General features: G+C 41.9%; 1 protein-coding gene across 2 annotated transcripts in view; it reads right to left on the bottom strand.

Annotated features, from left to right (window-relative positions):
• Positions 1 to 5,390: 5,390 nt before the first annotated feature.
• GLIS1 (GLIS family zinc finger 1) overlaps positions 5,391 to 19,167 on the bottom strand; it is a 215,307-nt gene continuing 201,530 nt past the window's right edge. For both annotated transcript variants that reach the window (XM_075097589.1, XM_075097590.1), the window contains exons 8-10: positions 16,786 to 16,970; positions 9,745 to 9,912; positions 5,391 to 6,049 (exon numbers count right to left, since the gene is read on the bottom strand). In XM_075097589.1, coding sequence (XP_074953690.1) covers positions 5,913 to 6,049; positions 9,745 to 9,912; positions 16,786 to 16,970 — 490 coding nt within the window. In that variant the 3' untranslated portion in view covers positions 5,391 to 5,912. The remainder of the gene's footprint in view (positions 6,050 to 9,744; positions 9,913 to 16,785; positions 16,971 to 19,167) is intronic.

The raw sequence follows: 19,167 nt of genomic DNA, 5'->3' as shown, positions 1-19,167 counted from the left end.
TGAAGTTGAGTCACTTGGTTTTGAATGAGAGTTACTGGCTGCAGCCACAAAATGTTTTAGCACAGAAGAATGATTTGATTTTTTTCTGGCTTCACCACCACTACAAGAATCTTTTTGCCAAAGGAATAGGCAAATTTCTTTTCATCTCAGTAGAAACCAGGTAAAAAGCTCAGTCATGTAAGGGCTTTAGCTAGATTGGGACTTTCTATGGTTTAGATGCTTTGAAGAAAAATGCCTGCAATGGTTTGACTGGTTTTGCAGCTATGAGTGGCTGACAGCCCATGGAGCCAGGATATGCAACCTGGCAAAGCTTTGATAATCTAGACATCTACAGCTCTTTTTCTGCTGAGTCTGAGCTTCCAAATCACTTAAGGGAGTTTGCAGTTTGCTTTGAAATATAAGTAGAGAGGAGCTTTTAGTGTAACTCTGCAGACCTCAGAAGGGCTTATCTCAGGAGAGAATATTCCAATGACTTTTTGCTGTCAGTGAATTAAATGGTATAGTCTGGCTATATTTTCATCTTCTGTTGTGCTGATCTTCTAGTTTAATACAAATACATTACCGGAGAACTGAACTAAACTTGTGTAAGTTTTAATGAAATCATAAGAAAAAACATTGAAATCTTTTACTCTTACGCAATTTAAATTCAATTTACAGTAACTCTTTATTTTCACATGCTTGGTTGTTGTTTTTAAGAACCAGGGTTTTTTTTTTTGCACTGCTTGTGTAACTGTCATCTATTGCAGTATCAAATCAGTGCTCTTAATGTGCTCTGGAATTCGTTTTTTTGGACTTCTACCATTTAGAAAATGTGTCCAGCTGAAAGGACAATCTCAGAAGCAGGGAAGCCTTTCCACTAGCAGCAGCTGTTCCTGATGTTTGGCGTGTACATAACTAGAAAATATAGTCTGAAAAGGTACTCACCCATTCTGATACCTGCCACCGGCTATTGCTACTGCAGACCTGAGGCTTTGGTCTTGCAAATTCCTGTGTCGTGTAGCCACATCAGAATTATGGCATTACAATAGTGTTATTTTGTCACGATATGCCACATGCGTACATCTCATTTGCTCACTTGCAAAAGTGCTCTATAGCTTGTGAAGCACTGCAGAAATAAATGGGAAAAGAACAAGGATTTTGGTTTTCCATACAATGAAAAGCTTGAGCTTGGTTATATTAAAAATGGAGAGGCCCTGCTGAATGTTTGGCTTGTATCCCATCTGGTTGAAAGCGCGAAGTAGTGCTTTAGCTGCTTCAGTGTCAACCTGAAATTAATTTTCTTTCTCCCAGCTTGATCAGCCACTGAAGGTCATCTAATTTCAGTCATTCCTAAAGCGGCCTGCGTACACACAGAGTACATACACGGGGCTAAATGGGGTTTTCATTCACTGGGGAAATGATTTGTAGCTATTTATAAAGTACTGTTGTAATTTATTATTTGAATTCTGTTGCTTAGATTGAAAAAGTATCTGACAGTCAGCTGGACCCAGCAGTTCCATTTTAATTCCACAGGGTAATAATTTTCTACTATTATAAAGCTTTACTCCAGTTATTATACGTATTAGTTAGTGGGGTTTTTACAGCACCACAATGAGAAACTTGCCAAGCAATAAATTCCATTGAAAGGTTTCTTTGTGTCTTTAGGAAAAGCTTACATGAGATACTTCCCTACTTACTTGTAATAAAGGGAAATAATGAAGTACACAAGCACACAAGTAACCATTAACTTGTGCTATTGTGTATTTTAATGGTTTTGTTATGGATAACTTTCCAAACCATACAGACTCAAATGAGTGCCTTTGCATTTCTCTGAATCTATCCTTTTAATTTACAGAAAACCTGATTCACACAGATTCTGGAATTAAATCATCACTCCAGCTGCTATGCTGTAAGTTTCCCAGACCTTTGTGAATCATTGTGTGGTTTTGAACAGCCTGGTTGTTGTGACATAAATATTTTTGTAATTGATCAAATATGTTTAGGTTTGGTTGGTTTGTATTTTTAACTAAAAAATTTAATTTTTAGAAGGATATCTTTAATTTTTAGGAAATGAGATTAATCATGTTTTTAAGGCACGATTTCCTTTTAATGTCTCCAACTAATTGAAGCAGAGGAATTATTTTGATTTTTGTCTCAGCCATTACAGCTTTATTGGGCTTTGGATATGTTTTTTCTAAGTCCTCCTTCAAAAGCTCTAGAGTTTTTACTTCTTGGCAGTTGTTAAGCTACCTGCCTCCTTGTTTAAGGAAAGGGTTCTGGCCACTTACGTCTGAGACCAAAAACACCCAAAATTCTGATGCATCAGAGTAGATAAGCAACAGCACAGCAAGCCAGATGTGGCTGTGATCAGAAGCAAAGCCACGTGCGTAGCCTTAAAGCACAATTTGGAGCCTTTATGCGTTTTAATTCTAGGAGAGGAATGATGAGTCAGTGCTGCCAGGGGCTGCTTGGGCCAGGCAGGGCAGCCACAATTAATGGGATTGCAGCTGGGACTGGGCGTCCTTGAGAGCTAGAGATCATTTATAAAAGAGGAGGTCATATAACCCCATGCACCTTGTTCTGTAGTGACTAACTGTAAAACTTCCTGAATGTCTAAGTTTCATTCAAATTTCTTGAGGACAGAAAGCTAAATTGGATACAGAGGCACCTTCATGTACACTAATAAGTTGCAACCAGGCCCTGGAGAAACAAGTAAAATGCATCCATGTAGGCTTTGTGGTTAGCCCAGATCAGCCTCAGAGCGGTGCTAACCATGCTGCTGTGATGGCATGGCATCCAGGGTTCCCCCTATGTTTGCAGAGGCTGCCATGGCTGAGGAGCGGTGCAGTGGCACCAGGTGTTCGATGCTCATGCAGGAGCGGACCCCTGGGCTGCCGAGTCCTGGGACTGGCGCACCAGGTGCTGTGTTGGACTCGAGCCGTGTCCCACGTTCCTGGGCAGGTTGGTATGAGCCTTTCACTGTGACTGACTGCTGGTCATCCTCCTTCAGTGTTGTGTTGTTGTTTCTTTTCTCTTTTCTCAGCTGCCGCCCCAGGGCTTTCCGTTGCAGCAGTTTTCCCTGCTGCCCTGTGTGGGTTTCCCTCCCTCTCCACCTCTGTGTGAAGTGCCCAACAGAGGCAGGGAGCCATCGGCCACAGGCTGTTGCATGGCCTCTGGGGACAACACCCTTGCAGAGGGCAGGGTCTTGGTCCCCCAGGAGAGCAGCCGTTCAGGGGTTGTCTGCAAGCTTGGGACTCCCTCACCGTACCCTCTGATTCTGTAGGCAGTGTCCACCAAAGCTAGAAACTGCCCGGGGTTATAGCTGGCATCCCCTGGTAGGGCTGCAAAGGACACATAAATACAATGAGTGGCTGGGGCACTGGAGACCTCTGAGTTTATGCTGCTACTGTTCTTTCCCCAGTACTTTGATGGCTGGGTTCACACGTTGCCACCAAATTGTGCTTTAAAATATATGTATATTCATTGTGGTTGTATAACTTTGTGACCGTAAGGGGAACCGCAGTCCTGTGGACCCAGTAATGCCACTTCTGCAAATGCTGCCAAAGAATCGCCCCATTCAGCTTGGGGCCTGCTCTCTGGATTCTAATTATGCAGCTGCAAAATGTGGTATTTTCTTAACATGCTACTGAATTTAACATTTTTTTTCCCTGCAGAACTTGCTATTTTGCTGAAGCCAGGTGCTTGACATTTTTCTGTCAGTCCTTTGGGGGTGGGGGAGCAGGGCAAGAAATATTCCAGCAGCTGCTTCTCATTTTAGGCTGTTCTCTGGGGAGCAGCTAATTGGATTACAGGCCTGAAAACTGAAGATATGGGGCTTGGCGCTGGCATACCTGGCATGAGGGAAGGTCCTTGACAGCACTGCGTGGGCACACCGCTGCTGAGCAGATCCTGGTAATGGGGAGAAGAGAGGAAAAAGAGAAAGTACTGTCCTCAGTCACTGGTTTCAACCCAGTGTGAGCTCTTCAGTGGTAGCCTGGGTAACTCTGAGCTGCAAATGAAAGGTATTTGCCAGACATTGACTGATGCTCAATCTGGGCGTCCTTTAGTGAATGCTGCTCATGAAGATTTGCCTGGTGGTGAAAACTTCTCAGGCATCAGCAGCATCGCAGGTGTGCACCCCTGGCTCGGACGGGCACAGGACAGCCTCCTCAGGCTGCCATCTGCCTGGTGTCGCGCCTCTGCTGCTGCAGATGTGGTGGTGTGCGAGCGGCTTGTCACTGGTGTGGGCATGGTGTCCTTTTGCAGGCTTCACTCTGGGACCTGCTGTAAACGTGTCCTTCAGCCTTTTCACACGAGCTCTGGCCTGTGCCCACACTCAAGCCCTCTGGCATCAGGTGTGGGAGGCACAGCCAGCCACAGGTGGATACTGCCGGGGCAGCTAGGACATTTATTGTCATTTGTTTCCATTAATAATACAAAAGCAAAGTTGATGGTAACTCCAAGTATCTTCCCAGGGATGTGGCACATCTTTATTTAACCCAAATTGCCAACCTCTCTTTTTCTTTGTGGGCTGCACCCACACGTGTGGGAGAGCAGGTTCTGCACGCAGCAGCATTTCCAGAGGTTGGGGTTTGTGCATTAGACAGAATAAAGCCTTTCAGCTAAACATGCATTGCTCCTAGGGTGCCTTATTCAGCCGAACTAGCAATGGTTTGCAAATGAGAACCATTATTTTTTTTTTTAAGTTAGTTTTTCCTTATTGTTCTCCCAAACCACCATGGGACATTTTCCGGACCTCATGTCTAACACGCCTGCATCGGCGCACACTGGGAGTGCCTGTCCCCTTGCAGGATGGCCGTCTCTCCCAGGAATCTCGACTAGGCTGGGAGATGCAGCCCAGTGGGTCCAGGGCCAGTGACAGAAACCAAGCTTCTGCAGGTGACCTCTGTTCCTCTGGAAGCCACTGAAGACAAGCACTTTGGACAGAGGAAAGCCCTCCGAAGGTGTCCTGCTCTTATCTACAGCGGGTGCCTGGAGAGTCCAGCGTGGCTGCTGGGTCTTGGGAATGGAGAAATTGGGTGACCTGCCCCACACTCAAGTGTTTGCGCAGTGTGATGTGTCACTGAGCTCACATGGGATGAGGCCGTACATTTACTTGTGGAGGCAGAAAGCCAACCATAGCTGCATTTAATTTTCCCCTGCACCGCTGGGACAGCTGCATGTGCTGATGGCACCCGCCATGGCAGGGGCAGGAAGGCTGGGAGATGGTACAGGGCCGGCGGGCACGGGGACACCAGCCCACGGTGCCCCTTGGTTTTCTTCATGTACACTTGGGCTGCTTTAATTTCACAGTTACTGAAGTGTCACTGTTTTGTTTAAGTCACTCTCAGGCATTTTAAGAATGTGATATTAGGATTTATCAGGCAGACTGATGATGTTAAGAAATGACAGTACACTTGTTTCCAGTTTTTAATGCTTTCTTTTAAAACTGAAAATATAAAACCAGCGAGCAAATGAAGATCTTTATATACATGAGGTCTGTGATTAAAAAATCCTTTTAGTTAAAAAAGAAAAAAAAGAGAGAATTGACCAATGAATTAAATGAAAACTGATTAAAGGGAACAACATTCTCAAACTGAAACATACTTTTCAGGAAAAAAAAAAACCAGCCCTTCTTTACAAGTTTATTATATAACTTACATTTACACTTTACTGAGAGAACTTACAAAACAAGCTGCTTGAAATGCTCCTCATTCCCTTAAAGCATGAATTTCAAAGTGCCACAGCAAAGGAACAGGTTCCAATATTATCTTATACAGGCTATTCATGTATAAAATGGTTTGGTAAATGTGAGGTGTTTATTTAAATGAGCACATATAGGGATACAGACTATATAAAAGTACTTGAACAACACCTTTGTTATTACATACACAGTTATAGGTATAATAAAGGAAACAAGGTCAGCACTGCTCTTAGGTATCTGTATAGATGGAAGGAATGTGATTCAAGCAGTGATCAAAGGCACTGTTTTGGAAGAATCCATTTTCATCAGTTCCGTTGGAGACCATGTCTTCAGATACACACTGTGCTTCAGAGATGGCATCATAGCCTGAAAGCGTGACAAGTTGTATGGACATGATTTAGTACCACAGTACATATAAGGAAGGAAGCAGTTTTGAGGCCTGGGATTATACAGTACAGCACAGTGTTAATGGAAAGACAATAGGGTTTACCATCAAAGCCTTACCCAGGAGATACACCAACTAATCTCCATGGGCATTTGTGTCATAGTAGATGAAGCTCCCATTCATTTCTGCGGAAAGCTGCCCATTTGCAAGCAAAGCGCAAGTATCAGAATATGATTCTCTTGGGACTTTACAGTCATTATCTGAACAGGATGTCAAAACAATGAGTGGGCAAGGATCCTACTAAGTGTGCACTAAAAGTGATGCAGTCCTCTTGTTTTGTGTGTTTTTCCTTTTAATGGCACTTGGGAAAAATGTTCCATGTGTCTCCCAGCTGCTCTCAAGATCCAGAAGAAATCTGGATCCTACACTTATCGGATCCCCACGTACTGCAGACGTGAGGTCTGTGGAAGCGTGACTGAGTCAGGTCAGGCTCACAGGACGCGTGGAAAGAGCTGTGTGCCACGTTGTCCTCAGCCTACCAAAGCCCACCACGCTGCTGGTGCCTCACCTGGCCCAGCTGGCCGGTGCTTGCCAGGCTACCAGAAAGCTGCTGTGGTGCGGAAGAATTACTCTGTCCTTCTCCTTTTATAATGCCAAACTTCCACAGCTGTTATGAGCCTCCCCGAGCTGTGCACCCCTGTGGAAAGGAACGGGTTTGCCAGCTACCAAGTGCCGTGGCAGCTGCAGTGCCAGGCAGCCCAAAACAAGAGATTTATTGCCTACCCCAAAGGACATGAAAACTTCCTGTTACGCCCCACGATAACCTGCTTTTGCAACTGGCCAGTCAAGGCTCACATGCATGTATTAATTTTACTCCAGACCAGCCCTTTCCTTACTTTACCCCTGCTGTGTTCACCCCTTGCCTTTCCCTTCTCCTTTCTGCATCTGTCCTTGTGCCCGCACGTCTCTTCCCACCAACCAGACCCTCCTATGTGCCCCACGGCCTGGCTGCCTGCCTGGGGCTGGGCAACCTCCGAAGCCTTCCCCTTTAACACTTTTATAGCCCTCACCTCCGCCCCCCCCCCCCCAACTACTGCAGGAAACATTGACCCCTTATGCTCATCCATTAACATACATGTTCTGTTTTTACCCTGTACCACCTGATTTGGGTTGGGTCTTTAGAAAAGTATCTGTATGACCTTCAGCACAAGGTTCTGACCCCTGCACCCAGCCCACCTACCACAATTTTAATAATCAGCAGCTTTAATAATCAGCAGCAGCATTCAGTCAGCTGAGGCAACACATGGAACAAGATTCTTCTAGTTAAGAACATGCCTGTGAGCCAAGTGCCTGATGTAGAAAATACATCTCTTACAAATCACATTGGTGTGAATTGCAAGTCACTGTGTGGATGGCTGGTCCTCGTGGTTAAAGCACTGGGACCTGGCTCCGTTCTCTGCTTGACAGAGGAGCTCCCTGAAGCCACTGGGAAATGACTGTTTTTCTGTGCTTCAGTTCCCCGTGTGGAAAATGAGGCTCGCTCTTCTCTTCAGCCTTTCTCTCATCTCTTCCACCTGCCCAACTCCACAGGCAAGTGTGTCTAGATACGGCTGAGTCAAACGCTGCACCAGGCTTAACTGAGGCCTCCAGGCTGTGCGGCACCGCACCCCCAGCAGTAGTGACAGATCCTGTAGTTTCATACAGCCAGTCCTGATTTCAGGAAGAACCGCCTGCTCAGCCCTTAGAAGTTAGTTATAGGTATTTTACTGTTAGGTATGTTTTTATTATTCGAGACCAAATTCTCTACTTATTTACATTTCTGCATTTTCCGATGACGTGTTAATTTACTGTTAGTTTTCAGGTCAAATTCTGCTGTCTGCAGAAATCTGGCATGCAGCGCATATGTCCAAAGTCTCTGGAAGACGAACTTGGCCTGTTTATCTGCCCTGTGCTGCGTCGGTCCAAGTGCAGTGACCAGTATTTTGGTAAGTTTTGCGAGTGTTTATGTTATGCTAATTTCTATTTGATGAGCCTGTATACAGGGTGGATACACAACCACAGATGGACAAAACCCAAGATAAGCATACACCCCAGAAATCATTACTAGATTCCAGATAGAGTAAACTATCCAAAGTCCTGAACAGAAAATAAAAATTTATTGACTGTTAATGTGATTCACGGACCAGCTGTTTGCCAGTCACATTTGGCATTCTTGTGAGATGAGATCTCATTTAATATTAATGGTGCTATAAAAGCCTGAAAAAAATTAATGCATAGCCTTGATTAATCTTGCAAACCTGAATGGTTCTATTTTACACACAAAAAGATAAGATTTATGTGTTTCATATATGTTTACGTTTCAGCCTTTTAAGTATTTGCATACCTCAATAACCACTCTAAAAACAAAAATACTACACAGAAACATTTCATAATAGTTTAGCCCCAGACAGAAAAATCAACTGTTGTTGAAGTTGGTGTCTTGCCATAGTATTATTCTTTGCTCCTACAATTTCTTTTGGAAAGTTTATTTAGTCTGTTCTTTAAATATTGCAGGCTGTCAATCTAGACTTGAAATTTGATGTTAAGATGAAAAAACTGTTTTAGTAACATCAAACTTATGAATAACACAAAAGAATTCAAAGTTGAAGTTGAAACCATCTTAAACTCTTCCCTTGTGCTCGTTATTGATGCATACACTTTCTAGTATGGAACAGCAGACAAATGCATGCACGCTCTCTCTGAACAGAGTCTCCTTTAATACAAAACAAACAGGAAAGTCAACTCTAATTTTGTGGTCTGACTCAGGCCCCATTTCAAAAAGCATTTAAACATATGTTTTCAGTATCGTCCTTAACCGAGATGCCCTCCTGAATTCAGACATGAAGAAAAATTTCTTGGAGATATGTAAGTAAAGATTGCAGTAGATGGTGGTGTTTCATGGCTTTGACAATACTCACATTTTGTTTGATTTCAGTAATTCTGTGAATTCCTAATTGTGGTTTTTAAAGTAGAAAAAAATGTTTTATAAAAATGAATACTTAAATATTGAGGTATTATAGTAATCTAGCTATAATAACTTGCTGCAAATTTTACATTATGCAAATATGTAGCTAAACAGGAAAATACAGTTGCCATAAACGTGCAAGAGCATCAAGGAACTCTTGAAAAAAAAGAAACTAACTAATATTTTTAGCTCAATTTATCAAAGCAGTGCCTTTGCATTTTGTAAACGTCAGTACTGCAAACCAAAACCATCCTTTTATTCTTAGATGGACAGGAAGTCCCTGCTGCTGCTGCTCTTTCTCCAGAGCTGTGTTAACTATATTATTCACTTTGATCTGATTACAAAAGCCTGCCTGAGCATACCTGAAGAGCTGTGAATGAACAGCCCTCCCAATAAATGTGAGAAGTGTCTCATTTGTCAGCTCTCCTGAAAGTGTGTGTTGCCTATGACATCCAGAAGAACGAAAGGAGAATTTGTCCATCAGTCAAATGCAGAAGGATGAAAGAAAATTTGCTTTCCTTCTGGGATTTTTTATAGAGGCAAATGAATTTCAATGACTGAGTTTTTTTATGCAAACATATTTTTGTAATAGCATTGACTACAAAATGTGTTCTTTTCCCCTCCTGCTAAAAATATCATATGGATAATTCTTTATAGGCGGAATAAAATTACCTGTTGAAGCTAAAGGTGCACTGAGTATGTGATAGCCATTCTGTCTCAGAGGATTAAAGCAATGGGATTCCCCTGTTAGCCCATCACTGGTGACAGACTGGTCCATTGTTCTGTAGCAGTCTCCATAGTGGAAACAGTTCTGTATTGAGTGAAAGCTGCCTTGGTAACCTGAAAACAGATATTGCACGCACATTTTAACACTACTGCAATGGTATTAGCTCCATTTCTCTCACAGTATTTCATTACTGTTGTGGGGGTTTTTAGTTCCTCAGTTTTAACTATGGAAAAATGATCATGCTACTCTATAGGGCGCAATAATATAAAAGCTACATCAGACTCGGTCCCCCATGGTGCTGTGGACTGTGATCCCCATCGAGCAAAAATCTCAAGGATGCGCATCATTTCAAGCAATAGATCAGCCCGACGTAGTCAACAGCCCACTTGTGTTCAAAGCTAAGTAGTATGTATTCCACTGGATCAGGTCCAGGATGCTCAGCTCTTAAGGGAATGTGTCTGTCATGAATTACTTTTCATTTAAATACAATAATGCAATATTTAAATGAATAGCACCGCTTGGTTTTCAGTTGAGTAAGGTCTTCTCCCATGCGGTCTGCATTACGCACTGCTGGGGGCAGCGCTATTTATTCAAAATACCTTTAAGAGTACCCTAAACCTCTCCTTTCTCAGACTGCTCTTATTTCAAATGAAATCTCTTTCACTGAACATAGGGGACCACAGTCTGCAAGTAGTGCAGGACTGTCTCCAGATGGACGTCAGGTGAAGACTCTGAGTTCATCTAGAGACTCTTCTTGCTTCTGAAAAGTGCCGAGATAAATCTGTATAGTCTCTGGCTGCCTCGGCCATTCTGCTTTTGGGGCATGTTTGACTTTTGTCCCCCACAAACCCTACATTCCTTATGTCCTGCTTTATTTAAAAGTATCGTATTACCAGTCAACCAGCAGTTCGGTTTTTGCCAGCAGAAGGTCTAAGTTGTACACAACAAAAGAAGATACTTAACAGTAAAGGACAAAAGAATTACTGAGGAAGGAATTTTACAACTTACAAGTTTGTGCCAACATCCTAAAAGAAAATGTTATTTGCTCCCATAAGGATGACCTCAATGCACGTCACAAGATTTATACCAACCACGGCCTGATTTAATTCTCTTCCTTTCTCCTGCCTCAATAACCTCTCCTGATTCCAGGTGCATTGCACACTAATTATCCCTTTTCCTACCTTCTCTGAAAGTCCCTTCTGAAATGATGCTCCTTCCCTTATATGTGACTGAAGTCAACGAAGTCAGGCTTAAAGTTTAGCAGAATGTGTCATCAGGATTCTCCTCTAATTGCCACAAAAAAATATGGACCTGTTGTCTTTCTTCCCTCAGTCTTGCTCAGACTGCAACACTTCCTAAGAACTACTGCCAAAGCTCCAGGTAGTTCAGTCAAACACAGAGACAACCAGATCCTCAGCTGACAGCACTTAGCACAGCTCCACTCGCCAGTGGAAGGCTTGACTTGCCGGGCCAGTTGTGCAGCTATTCAGTCTGTTTGTTTAGAAATGAAATACCTGTGCCTATTGCCAGAGCGCCTGGGTGCTGTACAGGGTGGAGTTTGTCCCTTACAAATCATGCCATGTATAAGGTTTTTCCTGCTAAGAAAGATCTCCTGTTTTCTTCTACCCTTTCCCTTTGCTACCAAAGTTTGACCAAGTAGCTAGAATCAGGCAAAACTCACGGTCTTGTCTGTTCATTCCGGTCATGTTTTCTAAGGTGGTAATAAATAAGGCTAAGTGAGGCAAATCTTTAGTAGAAATGCAATGAACTCATCGAGTGGTGAAAGATTTGCTCTGAGGTTTCACAGTTTAGTATGTGTTTTGGCAGAATCTGCAAGGATTAGATGATTCATTTCTTGACAACCTATGATCCTCCACCAAAAAATACCTAAATTGTTGATATCCATGCTTGCTGAAGTACTAACGGATGACTATATTAGATAGAGACTTTGCGCACTGTACGAAAGCTTTTCATATTAGCTGCTATGTAGAAAAAGGCCCAGAAATTTGGAAATCTGAGTATTAAATGATGCATGTCCTTCCTTGGAATAAATAGACAGCCACTCCTATTTACTGCCTGGAGAATCTGGCTCAAAACACCAAAGAGCAATTATGAGAGGTAGCAAAGCCATCTTTTGATGTGGGTTTAGGTACAGTGCTTTATTGATTGGCTTTTGATAATTATCCTGACTCTTCTGTTTACAAAACAGGAATTCCTTGCTGTAAGCCTTCTAAAAATATACCCTTTCGAGACGAGCAATGAAAAAAAATGAGAAACTTAGCCTCTGACGAGGTATAACTGGTTGCAGAGAACACTCCTATGTTCTATGCGTTGCTAGAGAAAAAAACGGAACCTTTTCCAAAATGTCTGCTATACACATCACTTCTAGGGAAGGCACAATGTATATTTTCTCTGTCTCTGTAATTGCTTTCATCATGCTTCCATGCTCGCCTTTGTTAAATCAATTAAATATCTTTATGATCTACAGGGGTGGCACAATGGCTTTGAAACTCAGAGAACTGCCAAGCATGGCAGAACTGGATTGAAACTAGCTGGGTCCAGGGTTTTCTCAAGACCTATGGGCAAAGGTTCCTTTTGAAGTGTTTTAAGTTACACTGTCTAGCTGCTCAGGAAAAAATACCTGAGGCAGAGAACTGCCTCAGACTCAGAAGTCTGGAAGAGAACTGCCATAAGCAATCAAATTCCTCTTTGCATTGCAGTATCTATCCCTCAGCATCACTGGGTGATAATCTGAAAAGGCAGTGCAAAATGTGTTACTGGAACTAACCAATGAAGAGGCACGACGCAGGAAAATACTAGTGTCACTGCACTGTTGTATTCACCAGGCCCAAATTTCTGCTAAGGGCTTCCCAAAGAAAATACAGACAAATACACCGCTCCTGTTTTAATGTGCTTGCAGATGTGATAAATGCAGGTGGAAAACTAAAGAAAAAAGATGGAGCGAAGAAGGGAAAGGTTGCAGCAAGAACACTGGCCAGATAAAACAAACCATGACACTGAAAATGGGACTTCTTACCCTTCTGACCTGAGCAGCAAAATGAAAGTTTACTTTCCTTTTCACTAGCTTCATAGAAATGATGAGACAGTGGGACCCTATATGAAAGGGACAGAGGCTTTATGGAAGGTGTTCTATGCCTGTGGAAAAAGGCACGGGGATGGCTATGGAAGGAGTGGACCACAAGGCAGGTAGCTGCTTCCTTGAGGATGAAAAGAGGAGGAGAAAGACAGACTCACAATAGTTTTTGGAATTGCAAAAGATGAGAAAGAGGTGGAGACTCAAGCGAGCTCTTCTGCATAGACAGAAGCACTGAGAAGATCTGTGAGTTGGAGTGCCTGCTTTCTCTCCTATGCAGGGATCTTACACCAGACAGTTCACTGCCCTGGTTGGAGACCTGTCAGCATGCTCTTACATTTCTCTTCTGTGTGTTTACATGACTTATCTTCAGAATAACCTCTCACATGACTGTAAGGAGGTTTCATCGGGAGTAACAGTGGCCGTAGTTTATTCAGGAAGACTCTGGCCTTACATCTGAAACACTGAAGAACTGCAGTTGTAGCTGGTGAACCTGATCTACAGTTTCACTACTAGGATGCATAGGAAGAATTTGGTGATGTTTCCTGCACTTGATCTGGGTACAAAATAACACTTGGGTAGGAAGAATTGTGCTTACAGTATTAAAAGATGTAGTTGAAAACGTAGCTAGCTGAATGCCGATCCTGGCAGGTGAAAATGAGTCTTGGAGTGACTGAAATTGCATACCTCGAGGTCGAAGGACTGCAGGATTGCTATGTCAGTAAGATTTTTTTCATGACTTTTTATATGCTTTCTATACTCCCACCCGCTGCTTCAGAGGCACAATTGGAGAGTTTCTTTTGGTATCAGGTAGGTTGGCTCTTGTTGATGGCCCTCAGTAGCCCAGCAGGGCTCAGGAGGCCAGTCAGTCTGATCCAGAGGATCTGAGCCTCACGCATCTTTTACACCATTAAAAAGGGACATTTGCCACCTTATTTAAATACTAAGTGTTCCCGAAAACCAAAGTCATTAGACGAGAGATGGAAAGGCCACCTGAGTTAAAGCAACCACAAGGACTTTTGTAACAACTGGTGCTCTTGCCAGATAAGGCTTCAGTCATTTTGCACAACTACAGGAAATGAAACTTGTTGCCCACAGCCAAAACAATGTTTGACTTGCATATACAATACAAGTCAGAGCTTTACTGCATTTATACATATTTAAAATGTGCAGTATGAAACAAAGGTGCTTTTGGTTCATGCTGTTTAGTTGTGGTTCCTTTAGATTTTTTGAGATGCTTTACACAGAAAGTAATAGGAATTAAGATATGATTAAAATCCCGTAACAAATGGTTCAGTTAACAACCACATATGGTTGATTAGAGTAAACTAAACATGGAACATTTTTTACAGGTTCTTAAAACAGACTCCCTTTAGTGGTTAAAATATGAAGTAAGCAAGAAGGCTTGTCTGGTGGAAACATCCTTGCTCCTTCTAGGAGAGCAACAGTGTAGGACCTATTTGGCAACAAGTGTTTCACCAATATTTTTTTTCCCACATGGATTTCAGGTTTTCCTTCAGTTTTGATTTAAATCAAAAGTTTTCTGAAGTTAATTTTCAAGTGAAGAATTTACTAAATGTCCTGTCAGTTTAAATGATTGCTGTTAAATGTTTTATGTACAGTAGATGTAGAAATATAACAGTTAATAAAGGAATAAAGCGAGTTCCAAACATAACATTTAGTTAAAATTTTGCTTTGTAAGAGGTTGTGACAGAAAAGCTGCAGTTAGCCACTTCACACCGTGCACTGGCTGCCTCGGTTTCTTGAAGGCATGGCCTAGAAAACGTCGAGCAGCTTTAAAATGAATGATGTAATGAGCAAATAATTGGAATATGCTTATTAAATGCCATCTTGTTATGTCATGTCATTTACATGTATGTGCAAATAAATCTCAGCTTTTCAAATTCCATAAAATTTCTGACAAGAAATCATGTCAGGTATAACTAACTACAGGATTCCATTGCCTGCCAGATTCTTTCAGCATGCAACAATTTCCATGTGATCCTACTACAGCTAGGTTTAAGCATATAAATAATGTCAGCTTATTCTTTCATTATCAATATTTCTGCTACAAGCTTGACAAAGCTTGCCGTCTTCTAAAAATTTCAGATCCACAATGTTTAGATGTTTCTACACAGATGCGTAGGTGTACAGCTAGACTTCTACAGTGTTCCTCTTTTTGGAAAAATTTGAAACTCCCAAATTACTACAGATTCCATTAGAAAAATGTGCTGTTAATAAACTGAGATGCAAAAAAGATGTAGAGCAAGTACAGCTAAGTACAGGTTACAAATCAATTGATTTCAAAGGCTTCTAATCAAAATTGATTTTTGAATGACCATTTCCATAATGAATTTATAATAATACTTCAACATTTGGCCAAAGTGGAGAATTATTGCTTTTTCAAAACCACATGACATAACACTTAGAAAGCAACAATTCATTCAAAAGGAAATGTGGTTTTCTTAAGGAATAAAGTCAATTTATTTAAGTGGTTCAAAACTTGTTCTGTCTATGCATTTGTTTCTGCCATAGTAATGAGCTGCTAAACTTTCCTCTTGTGGTTTGTAGTTATTTAGCTCATTATAGCAACATAATCATATATCATTATATGCTATCATAAATCTGCCACTTTTCCCTTACAGAGTTAATCTTTTTAAATTGGATAATCTGTTGAGCATCAGGTTGAGTTAGTTTTTCCTTCAGCACAAATCATTTAATATAATATGCTTTAACTTTTCGGACTAAGTCAGACCAACCAAGGAGCAAAAATACTCCTCAGAGAATGAAGGGCAGAGGGAAGTGCTGCGAACCCCGTTACAGCTGTGAATTACTCACTGGGTTTGTGTTCGACTCCCTTGTTTCAGACCTCGCCATAGCATTTATTGAGAAAAAGCAAACCTCCTATTTTGCCCCCTGGTAAATTGATCACATGTGATACTTTGCCAGCCAAAAATGACCTCATACAAATGACAGTACAGCTGTGAAATGAGTTTCAAAAAGCTGGTTATCTGCCTGTATAAACTTACATGCTTGGTTATACTTGCAACCAGACAGATGTCCTGCACACTTCTTTATTGTGAATATTTACCACACTTAAGCAGTATACCATCTGGATTAGATAACATATTTCTCAAATATGCAAGCTTCTGCTACTGGAAGAATCTGTGATAATAATATGTCTTTCTAATTTATACCTCAAAAATTGCAGAAACATTAATTAGTTCCCACAGCAGAACTCCAGAATAGGTAAATAAGCTCCCAGTTAAAAAGGCTGAGTAATTCAGAACAAAAAATGTTTTAAATTAAGCAGTGGGACAGCTGCTTAGCTGCTCCCATTCCTGTCCTCAAGTCATACTGGCACTCTATAGTTGTACAGAGTGCTTTTGCATATTATTATATAAAATAATGGAGATGCCAAACTTCTAAATAATAACTAGGAAAATATTTTTTCTTTGTCTAAGCCTGTGTCTAGTGCAGCACTATCAGCGGGCTGTGCAGGACATCACCAAGGTGTGCTTCAGCCCATGTATTTTGGGACTAGATGGCTCTTGCTTTGGCAGGGTCACTCTCCCCAAGCTGACAGAAGCTGGATGTCCAGTCAGATGAGCTGCAGAGCTAGTAGCCGTCTACTGAAAAACCTGAGTAAGTGCAATAAATCTGCTGCTGTGGTGGCTTTCCCCATTATAAAATATCACAGCACGAACTGGTCTGAAAATTTTGCTCTGTATGTATACCAAGTCACTTTAAAAATTGGAGTTCCCATTGAAATGCTGTCAGTCCCTTAATAAGACTTAATTAAGTCCCTTAATAAATCCTTTCTCCCCAACTAGGAATTAGGAAAGTTAAAAAGAAAAGAAAAAAAAAAAAGAAAAAAAAAGGGAAGAGTTACCTTGAGATCCCTGCTGTACAGACTGGTTTTGAAATTGAGCATATGGTTTATTTGGTATTCCAGAAAATTGCTGCCCATTTGGTGACTGGCTGTGTGATGATGGAGAGCCATGTTTCTGCAATAGGGAAGGTGGAACTAATGCTTTCAGGGGGCTGACAAGTGGAGAGATTATGTTGGGAGCAAGCCTAGAAAAAGAAAATACAGAAAAACTTCACATATCACATCACAATACGGGAAAATGAAATGCTTGAAAGGCTCTATTTCCATAATGGCCAGACTATAAAAGTGTTTGTTTTGCAGGTAGAAATTATGTTGCAGAAAAAAAGATAACAATGCAGTGCCGCTTTCAGGTCTTCATTAGGAGAAAAGGCATTAGAAAAGGATTTCTATTCCTTTACACTGACTTCCTGTACTAGCCAGAATGACAGGATCAAAATGACAACACTCCTCAGTAAGCAACTTAAACACAGCTCAGTTTTAATTTAAAATTGCATGAGCTGAGATACATGTCCAGAAAACAGAAGTGGAAAATGTAGTTAAAGTAAATGCAAGTAAATTGTTTAAGTGCCTTCATAGCTGTAATGGGGTAAAGCTTTACACCCAAGTTGCAGCCAAGACAAAGAAAAGCATTCGTTTCAGTTATTCTTTATGTAGGGGTTTTTAGGCTTAGAAATACAGCTTTAACTGCAACAGATGGTACCGTCCTTTCAAATAAATAGCCTGAGTAAGTGTTTGCTTGTGGCCACACTGCTCAGTGTAAGACTAAGGAGTGGTTGTACCTGAGAGATGGAAAATTTCCCCCAGACGTCTGGGACTCGGGCCAGCACAGGAGCGCTGGGGCTGTCCCACTCAGGGAACAGACCCTGACCCAACACTCCCACAAGGAGCTGGAGCAGCTGAGAAAGAACCTTACTAGCCTGCTCCCATGAAATCCCTGGGCATCCTCTGCCAGCAGTGGAGCAGAGAAGCTTCAGTGCTTCCTCCCTGCTACCACGCAACCATCCCACCAAGGGGTGGTATGGCAGCTGGCCCAGAAGGGACGAAACCGTTGCCAAAAGAACTGTCTTTTGGCCAGAAAGAATGGCATGGTGCAGAAGATGGGATGGAAAACCTGGCCATTCACATGTAAGCCTCTTTTAGAGCTGCATTAAGCTACCCCTACAAATGAGCAAATAGGTGGAAGCTGGATCTTCTACTCTCTGACGGCAGCTGTGACAAATGGCCTTTTGCTCTATAGCAAACAGCGTAACACTGTCAGATGCACAGGTCGCATGGACCATATGTTCACCAATATATTCTATGCTGCCTCTGGAGCTTTTGCTGAACATAAGAAGCAGCTCTCTGAGCAGCACTAGAACCTTTAGATGCTAGAAAAACCACCTGTCTGTTTGAGAGCCACCCAGCTGAAACTTCATAGCTGCAGGTCCTGCAGCGTAGAAATAAAAATATCCCTGCAGATTGTAATACATGTCACCTAGCTGGAAAAAAAAACTTGAGCATAAACCATTGCAGGCATACAAAGAATCAACTAAAAAACAAATTGAATTCATCACTGGTGTCTTCGTCTACCACTGCGCAAGCCATTCAACCACCATAAACCATGATTTGCAATAGCAGTTCCTCGCCAGTTTACACAACTGCTTCTTGGAGCTGTTAGGATTAAATCTGGGGAGCGAGGCTATGCTTGACTTAGGACTAAGCACTACATGGGAGCGTTCAGGAGGTAAATATAGATGAACTGTGAATTAATGGTGACAACAGCTTAATCAAATTTAACAGGAGAGACAGAGGAACACTGCCAAAAGCTGTCACGGAGACACTCTATTAAAAGAGGCTTAAATAAATCAACCAGTCAAGGCCCATCCTATGCTGAAATAATTCCATAGCCCAAAGCAGGAAAATAAGGCATATAATACAAACCACAGAGACTCTGACTGTCCTCCAACTAAACTGAGGAAATAAACCAGTATTGTTTAATGGGTGAAGGCAAGGATATTTTCCAGCTAAATATGTAAGAACTGGAGAATAAATTTTTCGTGAGAAAGATAATACTACCCTAATAAGCAATGACCAGCAAGATGTACAATAAAGCAGACTAAAGTCGAATTTTAAGAGCCAACACGCAAAGAAAAAAAATCATACCTGTGTTTGTTTTAAGTGCATATTACAAAGAGCTCAGCAACAGAGCTGGGATGGTCCTTGTCCTACCCGAGGGTAAAGGCCTGGGGCTGCAGAGGTGCTAAAGGGATGCGGAGAATGCAGGGCCACCTGTGCCCTCTTCAGGTCAGAGACAGAAAATGCTCTCTGGAGTCTGCTGAAGAGCAGATGCTTGGGGGAAAATACCGAGTTTATTTGCTAAGAAGCAGCTTAAACGCTAAGGTC

The sequence above is a fragment of the Phalacrocorax aristotelis genome, chromosome 6, assembly GCF_949628215.1.
Source record: "Phalacrocorax aristotelis chromosome 6, bGulAri2.1, whole genome shotgun sequence".
NCBI classification, from domain to species: domain Eukaryota; kingdom Metazoa; phylum Chordata; class Aves; order Suliformes; family Phalacrocoracidae; genus Phalacrocorax; species Phalacrocorax aristotelis.
Note: the sequence above shows the minus strand (reverse complement) of the source record. Positions and strands in the feature narration are given on the sequence as shown.